Source organism: Xiphophorus couchianus, chromosome 10 (assembly GCF_001444195.1).
Source record: "Xiphophorus couchianus chromosome 10, X_couchianus-1.0, whole genome shotgun sequence".
In the NCBI taxonomy this organism is placed as follows: Eukaryota; Metazoa; Chordata; class Actinopteri; order Cyprinodontiformes; family Poeciliidae; genus Xiphophorus; species Xiphophorus couchianus.
The window spans coordinates 11,409,862-11,423,753 of NC_040237.1; the positions used below are offsets into that span (position 1 = coordinate 11,409,862).

The 13,892-nt window shown below is 38.1% G+C and overlaps 1 protein-coding gene across 1 annotated transcript; it reads left to right on the forward strand.

The window, feature by feature from the left end:
- The first annotated feature begins 321 nt into the window (after window positions 1-321).
- tubgcp2 (tubulin gamma complex component 2) lies at window positions 322-12,413 on the forward strand. Its single transcript, XM_028030157.1, has 18 exons — window positions 322-456; window positions 808-971; window positions 1,563-1,691; window positions 1,854-2,021; window positions 2,773-2,929; window positions 3,026-3,233; window positions 3,829-4,028; window positions 4,299-4,488; window positions 4,890-5,035; window positions 5,114-5,294; window positions 5,413-5,593; window positions 6,356-6,528; window positions 7,120-7,248; window positions 7,933-8,053; window positions 8,131-8,274; window positions 9,657-9,758; window positions 10,188-10,345; window positions 11,767-12,413. Exons 2-18 carry the CDS (start codon window positions 822-824, stop codon window positions 11,840-11,842), a joined length of 2,613 nt encoding a protein of 870 aa, XP_027885958.1. The 5' UTR covers window positions 322-456; window positions 808-821; the 3' UTR covers window positions 11,843-12,413.
- The last annotated feature ends 1,479 nt before the right edge of the window (window positions 12,414-13,892 follow it).

Below are 13,892 nucleotides of genomic sequence, written 5' to 3' on the forward strand. Positions count from 1 at the left end.
ATATATATATATATATATATATATATATATATATATATATATATATATATTAAATACTGCATTGCATTTCCCGTCTCTCTTATATCTCATTTCGTAATCATTCAGTTATCTTTATAATTAGAAACCCACTGATGTATTTTTTCTTACTTTTAGCAATTTAGCTTTATTCCATATTGTGACAATATTTTTTCTAAAGAAATTAAAGCTTATCTAACTATTAAAGTCAAATAACTTGTTACTATTTGCTAATATTAACACCTAAAATGGATATTGCATTTTCAGAACTTGATAAAACGAGAAAATGGAGCAGAGTCGTGCAGTGTGTGTTTTTGACCTGTAGAGGCCAGTGTTGAGTCCGTGATAGGAATGTTTTTAAACGAAGAAGCAGCATTTGAGTGGTGGTGGGCGCGTTTGGTATCTCTGCAGTTGAAATTTGTTATTTAATTCGACCAACAGGTATTCTATCAACCTTAGAGTTTTGCTATATATATATATTAAGGCTTAGGAAAATGGTGTAATATTGTTAGATTTAGGTGTTTATTGTTTTATTTCTTAACTGGGTAAGCTATCAACTATTTAGCATCCACATCTTGCAGGCTAGTTAGCTTTCAGAAAACGTAAACTGCAGCTGCGCGTCATCGTTAAGTGGAACAAACAGCTTTTAAAATAGTTTAGAGTCCAGTTATATTAGGATAAGCTTGCTTGATGCTGTTGTCCATTTGAATCAGCAGCTCTGATGCAGATGTTTCTCTGAAGTAGAGCTTAGCTAGTCCCAACCTCTCTACTTAAACATAAAATATCTTTCAGCTGCCACAGCCATCATGAGTGAATTCAGGATCCACCATGATGTGAACGAGCTGCTCAGCCTCCTGCAGGTCCGAGGAGGGGATGGGGCGGAGGGATATATCGACCTGCTGCAGAAGCACAGGACTCCTTATGTCACCACCACAGTCTCTGCTCACAGTGCCAAGGTGAGTCACACACACCAACACGAGTATGAAACATGGAAAGAGGACAGAAACGAGGTCAGAAAGTGTCCTCTGTTCAGTTACATCCATCTATTACTTGCTGGTCATTTTTTGTTGATGTTACTTTTTTTTACTGCCTTCTGAAAATTGTAAATATTTATATATTTTTCAATAGAACTAAATTTTGATGTATACTTGGGTATCACAGAGTTAAAATATGATTTTGTATTCATTAATGAAAGGAGACACAAGGTTTCCCTCAGGAAACTTGCTAAGCCCTGTGGTTGGGGCGCTCGGGCAGTCATTCATGCAACGGCCTGCCGTATTTTTCAGTTAAAAACATTTTTAAAATTCAATAACATAATGACGTTATTGAAAGATTGGAAGAGTAATATCTGAACACCAACTATAAAATCTTTTAAAAAATGCATACATTTGAATAAAACTTAAACAAATAAGTGATGCTTCGCCTGATGGGTGCACAAGTAAAGCATGGTGGCCCTCCAGGCTTGTAATACACTGGGGAAACTCTGGAGATATGGTGCCGGGGAAATATTTTGTTTTTAAATAAAACTTATTTTGTATAATTTTCAGGTGAAATTAGCAGAGTTCTCAAAAACCCCTGAAGACTTTCTGAGGAAATACGAGGAGCTGAAGTCCAAAAATGTCCGTAATCTTGACCCTCTGGTATATCTGCTCTCCAAACTTTGTGAGGATAAAGAGGTAATGTGTGATAACACAGCATATTTGAAGTGATTTTTTTGTCTTTTTGTTTTCTAATTTTTCTTTTTTCAAACATTTCATAGAAACATTTTTCTTGCTAAATATATAATTTTTTCAGTGTCAGTAACCTTTCCACCTGCTTTTGCTGTGTTTATATTTTAGATGCTTCAGTCTCTACAGCAGAATGCCAAAGAGAGGTCAGAGTCTTCAAACCCAACCACTGCGACCAGTTACACTCTGCCTCAAACCAGCACAAAGATGTCCATGCAGGAGCTGGATGAACTGCGGAAGAAGCTCGGCAACGTGACGGCCAGCTCCAACGCCCCTTTGGTGAGTTAAAAAAAAAAATGTCTAGTGACTGGAGGCGGATGATTCTCATCTTCTTTGGTCCTGACTGGTTGGCAGCTCAAAAATCTGGTCGTGTTCCAGTCGCTGAGCTGACTCTAGTCACAGCTACCAGGTTGTCATGACAACAACACTTTTAGGTGTGGATGGTTGCTGAGTAAAGACGTTTCGGAGATAGTTTTTTTTTTTTACTGGTGTTTAAAATTAAGTTAGAGGAAGCTCAGAGATGTATGAAGCTATTAAAAGGAGTTTTTTGTTTTTTTTACGATATCTAGTGACATGTTTACTGCTCAGTATCACTTCAAGAGAGTGAAAAAGCAACCGCTTAAAACCTGTTTAAAAAGATAGTAAAACCATATTTTCAAAGGGACTGCTCTCACATTCTTGATGTCTCTGCTTATAGTGTAAATACTCGTGACATGTCAAAACAGTATGTCAAAAAATACAGATTCATTTTTAAATAACTTCTTATATCACTGTGCTTTATGTGACTTTAGTTTTATAACACCTCGTTGCTAACTCTGAGTCTTCTTCCTGCAGTTTCAACATTCATACTGAAGAGTTATGTTGTGGGCACAACCTGGCAGTGTTTATAATTTCATTTGGTCACTTGTCAGGAAAAAAATCTGACTTTTTAAGATTCAGATCATGCTGAAGATCCTCCACATCGCAATAATTTCTGGAACAATTTGTAGTCCAGAAAAAATTATCGCTTTTAATTTTTGTGTGACCGCAGCCTGCTGAAGTCACACGGAAGATGCTGAGAGACAAACACAACAAGAAGAACCCCACACAGCCCAACCCCGTGTTTCCTAACTGGGTCTACGACCGTCCCGCTCTCATCGGAGACTTCATCACCAGCCCTGCTCCTGCAGATCAAGCTGTCACCATTGGTACACACGAAGCGTGCTGTCCTACTGATTTATGCCACTTGTGTGTTACTGTGCTGATTCCTGTGTAATTTTTTTTTTTTAATCTCTTGTGGCCAGGCACCTTGCCCCTCCCCTCTCAGGAGCAGTTTGTGGTTGAGGATCTGCTGTTCGTCCTGGTTGGGGTGGATGGACGAGACATCACCGCTCAGCCTGTCCTGGGGAGGCAGAACCGCTCTTTTATAGTTGATGCATCGCTGGACATGTCCATCAAGGAGCTGGTTAACAGAATATTGCCAGTCGCATCATATTACTCAACTATAACACGGTAAAGAGAAGAAACAGAATCTTAGGTTGTCATTTTCATGATTACACTGTAATCATCAACATTAACAGAAACAAACGCTTAAAATTACTGCTTTATGATTAAAAAAAACTGCAGATGTAGGTCATTTTGGACTTCGTTCCTCATTTAAGTAAATACTCATTTTAATGGCGTCATCTCTATGCTGTGCTCCTCTGTTTTTCTTCTCTCTTCACTTGTAATAATCAAATTTTGGTTTTCCTACATCTATGTTACATGATTAGATCTTAAAAATTACAGAAATTAACTTACTGTGGTCTTTGTTTAGTCATTTTCTTCCAAGTAAAAATGCTCAGAAATCTAATGTCTTTACTCACTTTAAGCTGTAGAATATATTTGCTACTCATGATTAAGAACCCAGGAAAATCATGAAAAATGTGTCAGAATCCAGCAAATAATTCATAAGACGTTTACTCTGCTGTGAAGTTACAATATAAACCACCTGCTGACTGACTGGATCTGTTTTTGAGAGATCCCAAGTAATGAATTACTAAGAAGGTTGAACTTTTAAACTTGATTCTTTTCAATCTGCTTGAAAGAGCTTGAATGTGTTTTCCAGGTTCATTGAGGAGAAGTCGTCCTTTGAGTACGGCCAGGTGAACCACGCTCTGACGGCGGCGATGAGGACCCTGATGAAGGAGTACCTGATCCTGGTCACTCAGCTGGAGCACCTCCAGCGGCAAGGGCTTCTGTCTCTGCAGAAACTCTGGTTCTACATCCAACCCACCATGAGGACCATGGAGATCCTGGCGTCTATCAGTAAGAAACTGAACGCTTTTTTGATCTGATACTTGACTCTGTAGTCCCTGCTTCTAGCTGCAGTTTCAACCAGGTTTGTTTTGCCTGACGTTCTCACTAGAGGGCGCCGCAGGCACAAACAACAAAATTCACACCTGCTTTTAATAAAGCAATCTTCTGTTCTTCAGAAGACCTTTAAAATATAAATAGTCATGTATTGCCTAATGAATGCCAACAGCTGTAGCTGAAATAACTCTCACTAACCGTTTTCTGTAAAAATACAATTTTCAGCTTCTTCTTTGGACAAAGGGGAATGTATGGGCGGAGCGACACTAAGCCTTCTTCATGACCGGACCTTCAACTACACGGGCGATAGCCAGGCTCAGGAGCTGTGCCTCTACCTCACTAAAGCAGCCAGCGTCCCGTACTTTGAAATCCTGGAGAAGTGGATCTACAGAGGAATCATCAAGGATCCCTACAGGTACGTACAGCTAAATCAGAAAGGGAAAAGTATTTTCTTTATATTTTTACATGAATCAATGAAAAAACAAAAAAGCCATAGGAAAGTATGAATTACTTAAACCTTATCAAATTTTACCTTCTTACAACTTTTTCTTCTATGTTTGAATAAAAGCGAAAAAGAACTTTTTTTTTTTTTTCTTAAGTGTATCTTACTTTGATACACTTAAGAAACAAATGCAAACATTTATCATTTTCTGCTCACCTAGCAATTTATGCACTACTTTGTGTGGGTCTATGACATAGAATGCCAACAAAATGCAAAGTTTGTGGTTGTAATGTAACAAAATGTGAAGAAGTATGATGCTGCAAAAATGACTTGAGGATGTTCTTAGTGTGTGTCTGCATTTTGTTGCTGCACAGCGAGTTTATGGTGGAGGAGCACGAGCTGCAGAAGGAGAAAATCCAGGAAGATTACAACGACAAATACTGGGATCAGAGATACACCATCGTACAGCACCGGATCCCCTCTTTTCTTCAGAAAATGGCCGACAAAATACTGAGCACAGGTAAGAACAAACAAAAGCATGAAAAAAGCATTTTAGGTCCTGCGTTTTAACAGTTGTTTGTTTTTTACTATTTTATAGGAAAGTACCTGAATGTGGTGCGGGAGTGCGGCCGAGATGTGACATGTCCGGATGCCAAGGAGGTTCTGTACACTCTGAAGGAACGGGCCTACGTGGAGCAGATAGAGAAATCTTACAACTACGCCAGCAAGGTCCTGCTGGACTTCCTCATGGATGAGAAGGAGTTGGTTTTACGTCTCAGGTGAATGATGGAGAGATGCTGCAGTGAAAGTTTCTGCTCGTTCTCCACCCCTCTCCTTTGAGTAAAACAACTCAACCTACTGACCTTAAATCATAAGCGTCTACTTTATGTCCACCAGGTCAATCAAGCACTACTTTTTAATGGACAAAGGAGATTTCTTTGTGCACTTCATGGACCTGACAGAGGAGGAGCTAAAGAAACCGGTGGATGATATTGTTCCTCCCCGACTTGAAGCACTGCTGGAGCTGGCTTTGAGGATGAGCACAGCCAACACCGACCCCTTCAAAGACGACCTGAAGGTGGGAGAAAGTCGTATTACTGCTTTTCTTATGGTTGTGTCAACATGGTTCAGTTTCAGTCAGGTTATGCAGAAACAGCCTGAGATTGGAACATTTAACAAAGTTAATCATTAGGGAAAACTTAAGTAAAAGTGGAGAGTCTTTACATCAATTTCATCTTGATGTAAATACTCTTGTCCATACACACCCCTCAGTTTCTACACAGCCTGAGAAAATATGGAATTTCATTCCTTAATTTTCCAGGAAAAATTAAGGAATCCTTCCTTCCTTCGAGGATATTTCCAGCTGGCACTCACTGAGAGCGTCTGTAATCAGAACTATGACTGTTATAATAATAATAATGATGGAGGAAGTTGCGGTCTAAGAGAGAAATTCAAATGATTGATATTTTTTTATACTGTCTGGGACTATAAGTGTCTCCCAGACAGTCAGTAGTTTTTCCAGGTTCAGTTCCAGAACTCAGAGAAATTTAATGTTGATCTTTAAACCTGGAAATTTGAATATGGAAAAGTGTGGACTGCTTATGTTTTTTTCTTTTTAAATGTTTAACATTAAGTGAGCTAGAATAAAATCTCCCCTTAATTTTGGGGGGATTTTGTAGTTTTTATGGACAGCAAGTTAAATTATTTAGTTTTTATTGGGGGAAAGGATAAATCAACAGAAAACAAGTAGAAAAAACAACTCAAGGTCATCAAAATCTTTATGCCATACAAGGTAAAAAATTGCTCACTTTTTTCTGATGTCCACCTTCTCTGTCCTCAGATCGACTTGATGCCTCATGATGTGATCACTCAGCTGCTGCGCGTGCTCGCCATTGAGACCAAGCAGGAGAAGGCCATCATCAACGCGGAGCCCACCGATGGGGCCCTTAGCGGGCTGGAGGCCTTTTCCTTCGACTACATCGTCAAGTGGCCGCTGTCGCTCATCATCAACAGGTTCCACTTAGTAACACTTAAACACAGATGTTTTTTATTTCAAACTTAAAATAGCGTTGAACAGAAATCTGCAAACATAACCTCCAGTTTCAATTGACTTTCCTGGAGAAACGTTGGGATTTAGTTAAAATTCAAAGTGGTGGCTGATGACTGTGAAGCAGATATATTGTAAGCCTTGAGCAGCTTAAACTGAAATATAAACAGAAAACCTTGAACATCACAGCTGATGTTGGTTAAGCTGACTAATTTGATTAAAAATTGATGGAAAAGGTGACATTTAAAATGTGAAACCCCATAACCCTAACCCAGAGGAAAACTGAAGCAAATGTGTAAATGCAATGGAAATTTCGTTGAATTCTGTTCAATGACAATAAATGCTATCTAATAAAAAAAAAAAAAAAACGCTCTAATAAATGGAGATGCTGTCATCAGGATTTTTTTATAGGCTGAGACTCCATTTATTAACATAGATTCCACTATTTAATAGTGGATTATTGTCAAATCCAATCAGACATTTATTCAAATCTGTGAAACCTTTTTACTCGTTTGGTTGTAAATGAGTAAAAAGCTTTTACCTTTTTTTTCTTTTAGGAAAGCTCTGACCAGGTACCAGATGCTTTTCAGACACATGTTTTACTGCAAACATGTGGAGCGGCTGCTGTGCAACGTCTGGATCAGCAACAAAGACTTCAAGTTGTATTCTTTGCCTTCTGCTAAATGGTGAGTTTTAAGAATTGAATGTTTTCCAAAGGTTAAGCAAAGGTAGAAGAGTGCAAACAAAAATGGACCAGAAAATACTTGATGCAAAGGGAATTTACAGGGTCAGAGGTGACATACATGTTGTGGATTTAATGAGAAAATGTTTACTTCAGATGAAAGGCTTGAGACTTGACTTTGGACTTTGAAAAGAAAAAAAAAACGACTTGTGAACGTCTCTGCTGTATGGATATAACTCTTTCATAATTAAACCTGATACATATTTCAATGCAGTTCCAGGTAATCATATGCAGATAAAATCTCTCCTGCTCCAAGGAGCTAACACTTTATTTTGATCATCTTAAAACTTAGAATAATGTTTCAGCTGCTCTGTGCAGCTTAGTCCTACTCTGTGGGGAAAAGAAAAAGTTTAAATTCTGTTATTCCAGGGGTAAAAAATACACAATCCCAAAAAATGTGGGAATCATCTGAAATCAAGACATAACCTGGGATTTAACCGGGTCATCCCTAATTATTATTATTATTACACATTAGTCATAGAAACTGATGACAGAAGAATCATACTTGTAATGAGAAATTGATGCAAATACTGTAAAAATGTTGAAATCTTCACAAAATGCACTTAGAAGACACATAAAAAGGAAATCTAAAGTGGTAATACTTGAGTAAAAGTTGATCTTTGTGCAGGTTTTCAGCTGCGTTCGCCCTGCGCCAGAGGATGCTCAACTTTGTTCAGAACATCCAGTACTACATGATGTTCGAGGTGATGGAGCCGACCTGGCACGTCATGGAGAACAACCTGAAAACCGTGAGAGAATCATTTCAACAAATCCTCACGCAGGTTTAATCTGTTTCCAATACTGACTGTTTGCTCTCCTTCGTCAGGCTTCGAACATCGACGATGTTCTGTGCCATCACACCAGCTTCCTGGACAACTGTCTGAAGGACTGCATGCTGACGAACCCCGAGCTGCTCAGGATCTTCTCCAAGCTCATGTCCGTCTGCGTCATGTTCACTAACTGCATACAGGTCTGTGGAAGTGGGAAAATAACAAGAAAAAAATAATCTATCAGCTTAAACTATAGGGTTCAAAAGGCCAACGTCTCGGATAAATCATACTCACACAACAGGAAAGAAGTTTCAAAAATAGACTGAAGTAAAAAAAAAAAAAAAACGTGAATCCACAGGATGTGGCTGTTTCCTGTTCTGACAGCAGCTCAGCATGTAACTACATATGAAAGCAGATATTTACATACAATATAAAACATTTTCTTTCTCATTGTTGGACAATAATTCAGACTGAACCTTTTTCTGTTTAGGTCAGCAGGATTCAAGGTATCCATGCATCCTTAAAAAGTATTGTTACGTCCACCAGGCTTGTTTGGTGGGGTAACATTAAAGGAGACCACACAAGGATTTTCTGATTAATTGAAAATTGAATTTATTAAATTATACTAAAGAAATAAAACCTGAAAAATGAATACCTGAAATGAGAAACCAAAATAGATTAATGCAAAACCCATAACCAACTAGAAATAAACAAATGCAAAACAAACCTAACAAAACTCAACCATAAGATACAAACCAAACCAAATGGGGTTCTGAGGAGGGAGAGGGAAAAAGCCTCCTGTCTGTTGCAGCTTTTAAAGCAGCAGAGCACCAATCAGGGAAAAACATAACACCTGCAGAAGGCCTGTCTCCAGAACCCTACAAGGAAAAAGGACAGAGACCCACTGCAGCCGTAACAGTATTGAGTTTTTAATTCATGCATTAAAAATTGGGAGGAAAAAAAATAAGTTGGCCTTAAATTCGTTAATCACATGTCTTAATTTTTATTGTGGCAAAATTTAAGACTATGTAGTTTTCTTTTAGTGTTAATTAATTAAAAATTGTAGTCGTGCGCCGACATCTGCACTGAGTTCTGTGCATTGAGGCGGTTGAGGCTACCACTACCTAATATACCTCTGTTGGCTAGGAAGGGTGAAATTAGCTAGCTTTATTGCAGCCATCATGGGTAAGAGTAAATTTTATCACCAGCTGGCTGGACGATGTTCATCGTAGCCAATGGATCACTTCTGCTGGCAATGTGTATCATTTATATATTTGCGATTTCCTTTTGTGCATTTCTGTTGGGATAAATGTCTTAATTTTAATTCATAATGGTCTTAAAAAATCTTAAATTTGTTTTGGTGAAACTTGGAGATTTTATTTTCACCCCAAACTCAAAGATTTATGTACATTTGCTTAAACTTGCTTGACTTGCCTTTAAACTGTGCAAGTTAGGTTTTTCTCTGAGTGCATTTGTAAAGACTAATCTGGATTTTTATTTAGCTTTCGGAGATCTGATTTCTTCCTCTGAGCTGCCTGAAAAGTAATATTCTGTCTCTTTTGTGTTTTCTTGGGTCTTGCAGACATTTACCCAGAGCATGAGGTTGGAGCGCCTCTCCCACGAACAGGGAGCGGTTTACAGACCTGCAGCTGCAAACGAACAGCTGGATGAGAGGGAGAAAAAGGTATTTAAAGACTATGCTCCTTACAACTCTGCCCTCTTAGAAACTCACCGTGCTGCTATTAATGGTAAATTGAAATGTATTCATTTCACTGTGTTGTACCAAATATGAACCAATACATTTCAGTCTACTTTTTACAATAGTTTTTCACTGAACATGTGTCAGAGATTATAAAATTAAACTCGCTCAATCAATTTTAACTTAATGTTTTGCAGTAGAAAGTAGGTTGCAGTGTATTGACCAAAAGGAAAATAATGTGATATAGTTACCATGTAGGCACTGGGAATGAATGAATTACTGTTAATTTAACCTTCCAGTTAAATTAAGTCAGATTCACTAAACCAGAGAGTGAAAAATACCATCTATCCATTGCCCACACCTGTGAGCGGTTTTGGTTGATCGTCCAGTTTGCGTTTCTCTTTGCTGCTTCAGTTTTTAGCCGAGGGCGGCCTTCAGTCAGACGCCAGCTTCGAAGCCACCATCGGGAAGTTCGACAGTAACTTTAGCATGATGCTGCTGGACCTGCTGGACAAGCTGAGCATCTACAGCACCAACGACTGCGAGCACAGCATGATCAGCATCATCTACAGGTAAACCCAGCAGCATCGCTTTGAACTTTACAGTTCCCTTCACTGTTTCCCAGAGCAAACCGGGGTTCAGTTTTGTAACTTCTACTTTTTATTCTGGATGATTCACAACCCTGGCAAATGTACTACTTAGTTTACTTTAGGCCTGGTGTTTCTCAAACATTTAGAAATCTAACCCAATAACAGGTTTAGAGACCTGTGACCCCAGAAATACATTCTTAATAGGTGAGTCAAATGTATTTGTGTGGCATCATTCATACACAGTTTATTAAAAGTGTTGGAAAGAAAAGTACACAATAATTACATTTAAAAAATGCAATATTTAAAGATTACAATAAAAAGGCAAGAAAATCTCATTGAGTCCACTTTGGACCAAAAGCATTTAGTTTTGTCTTTTCTGCATTAAACTGGAGTGGATTCTGGCCCCTTTCCTCCATTTAATGAGCATAGTCATCAATGACAGTAAGAAACTGTGATCATGCATTGAAACAGAAGTTGTGTGTCATCAGCTTAAGTATGGTAAGTGGTGGTTGTAATGCTCCGGCTTAGAGAGAGCAAAGAGATACTGAATCAAAATGGCTTGAAAGTGAAGCCTTGAGGATGATGTGATCTTTTCTAGAATGATTTCAACCAAAAAAATCATGCCCACTTTTTCATTCCCATCGCTGCTGTAACATTACAGGGATATTTATGATAAATATGGAAGTCAAAAGATGACCAGATATATTTACTGATGTTCTCTGCCTTGCTAAAGTCTTCATAGTCTCATTAAATCCAAAACTTTAATGTATTTGGTTTGGATTTCATGTGATAGACCAACACAAACTAGTGGAAAATTATGAAGTGGAAGATGTGGTTTCCTAATATTTTTTTAACAAATATAAACATCTGAAATGTGTATCTGGATTCAACATCTGTGCTCTGATAGTCCTAAAACAGGTTCCCCTTCTAACAAGACAAACTCCCCAAAACTTTCACCTACAGATGTGTAACAATGATGGAACAGGATGAATACACTCACCACTGTTTAGAGTATTTAGATATTTATATGTAATTTTTACATTATTTGCATGAATGCCAGTAAAATTTTTAAACATTTAAACTTGTGATTGCAACTTGACAAAATTGCGATCACAAGTTGGTTGATTGTAACTTGTGATCTTTTGCACAACTTTCAAAAAATGTTGACATAAATGTGCTTGTTAAAATAAAGTATGCCTTATGTACTTAGTTTTATTTTCATAAAGCATGTGAAAAGAGAGTACCACATATTTTTCCTTCCTGCTATTTATATAGTCACAAAGTAATTTATCGTATGCTAGTTTAAGTAGCTTTATTATTAACTTGTGCAGTTAAAGTAACAATGCTTTTTCATCAGTTTCAAATAGTTTTAAAAGGAAGTCCTGATGTGTTTGACTCCACAGGCTGGACTTTAACGGATTCTACACAGAGCGGCTGGAGAGGATGGCTGTGGAGCGCAGTCAAAAAGCTGCAGCGTAGCATGTCTTCTGGGTTTGGAAATAAAATGTCATTCTGCAGTAAAAGGACATCTCCTCATGGCTGTGCATCACTCAAACCGCACCCTTTAACCACGGTGCAGACAGCTGCAGCTTTCAACTGCTGATACATCCATGGGCATATTGCTGTACAATATTGTATGAAATTTAGTTTTAATGTGCAGAGTCATATTAATGCTTCAGCTTTGAGAAATGTAACTCATTGTTGGTAACTTATTGCACCTGTATAGTGGAATTGTGTATTTGAAGTGAAATAAAACTTGAGCAAAATGCAGTCAGCATTTTTTTGTATTTCAAAAAAATCCCCGTGTGAACAACCTCATGCATTTATTTGTTAGTTTAAGAAAAATGCATAAATAATTTTGCTGGTTTGTTTGCTTATATGTTGGTCAATTGCACACAACTTTAAGAATCTAACAGGAAATGCTTTTGTGAATTCAGAATAAAAGCCCGTGATTAACCACAAAGCAAACTGCTGTTAGAGCAAGAGTTGGAGAATTTCAGAAGGAATTTAAAACTACTTTCACCCCTGAAAAACGGTGACAGTCGAGCTGCACTTAGTTCAACACAGTGATTTTTACTGAAACGAGGTAAGGAAGGTAAAGGCTTCTCTTTAAATTAACAGTCTTCGAGCTACATGGAATAAATCATTTAAGAGGTCACTGTAGACTTCAGCCATTTCCATTTTAGTTCAGTGAAAATATCTGAAACACGTAGAGATAAGTGAGGAATCATGCTGGTGATTATCAGAAAATGTTTAGAAGATATTTCTGCTGACTTTGTGCCAGACATCATAACATGCCTTCTCAAGGTTAGAGAAGACAGTCAGGGTTTTTTGTTGCTGGTTCTACTTGAGTTTGTTGCAGCCTGTTGGAGAAACCTAGAAATGGATTTAAAACTAAACATTCGATTTTTTTTATGTTGTGTTTTATTTACCCAGTTCATTTTATACACTTTGGAACAAATGACCACAGAGAAAACCGAATTGTATCGTGCTTGTATTCATTGAAGAGGCTGCTTACTTGATCTTTCTATGGTTTACTCTCTACAAAAAGGATAAATCATAGAAAGTCATTGCTAAACTATTGAGCTGTTTACAAAGGGCTTATTAGTGGAAAGTTCCCAAACAAATATTTAGTGCATGTCCTATATAGCACATGCACTAAATACATAAATCAACATTGGTAATATTTAATTTTATTTTTCTTCTGAGAATAAAAACAAGTTGGAAAATGTGCTCTGGTGTGGCTTGTCAGTGTAAGTGTGCTTTTTTGAAGATGTAAATTTAGGTCTTAGGTTCTAAACAGGGCTGCACAGTGGCGCAGTTGGTAGCACTGTTGCCTTGCAGCAAGAAGGTCCTGGGTTCGATTCCTGGCCGGGGTCTTTCTGCATGGAGTTTGCATGTTCTCCCTGTGCATGCGTGGGTTCTCTCCGGGTTCTCCGGCTTCCTCCCACAGTCCAAAAACATGACTGTTAGGTTAATTGGTCTATCTAAATTCTCCCTAGGGGTGTGTGTTGTGTGTGAATGGTTGTTTGTCCTGTATGTCTCTGTGTTGCCCTGCGACAGACTGGCGACCTGTCCAGGGTGTACCCCGCCTCCCGCCTGGAACGTAGCTGGAGATAGGCACCAGCAACCCTCCCGACCCCATTAGGGACAAGGGTGAACAGAAAATGGATGGATGGATGGAGGTTCTAAACATACTTTTTGATAAGCCCACATTTCTGCTTTTTTTTTTTTTTTTTTTTTTTTACATAATATTAAATGTTTTCCTTAGTTGTAAGCAGAATACCATAATAATTAACAGAAATAAAGACTTGAAAATATCAGTCTGAACGTAACTGATCTATGTAATGTATTTCACATAATGAGTTTAGTTACTGAATGTTCTATAATATCCTAAATATTGAATGGGTCTGCAGCACATAGAGTAAAACAGTAACACCTTGTTTTTGTAAGACCGGTTTTGGTTTTATTTTGAAACGTTATTTGCCGGAAGTGACTCATCGTCTTCTTGTAACGGTTTCGGCAAATG

Coding starts and splice junctions, on each gene's coding strand:
- tubgcp2 (XM_028030157.1), top strand. CDS start 822: ATGAGTGAATTCAGGATCCACCATGATGTGAACGAGCTGCTCAGCCTC. Junction 972..1,562: donor TCTCTGCTCACAGTGCCAAG/GTGAGTCACACA, acceptor TATAATTTTCAG/GTGAAATTAGCAGAGTTCTC. Junction 8,275..9,656: donor TGTTCACTAACTGCATACAG/GTCTGTGGAAGT, acceptor TGGGTCTTGCAG/ACATTTACCCAGAGCATGAG.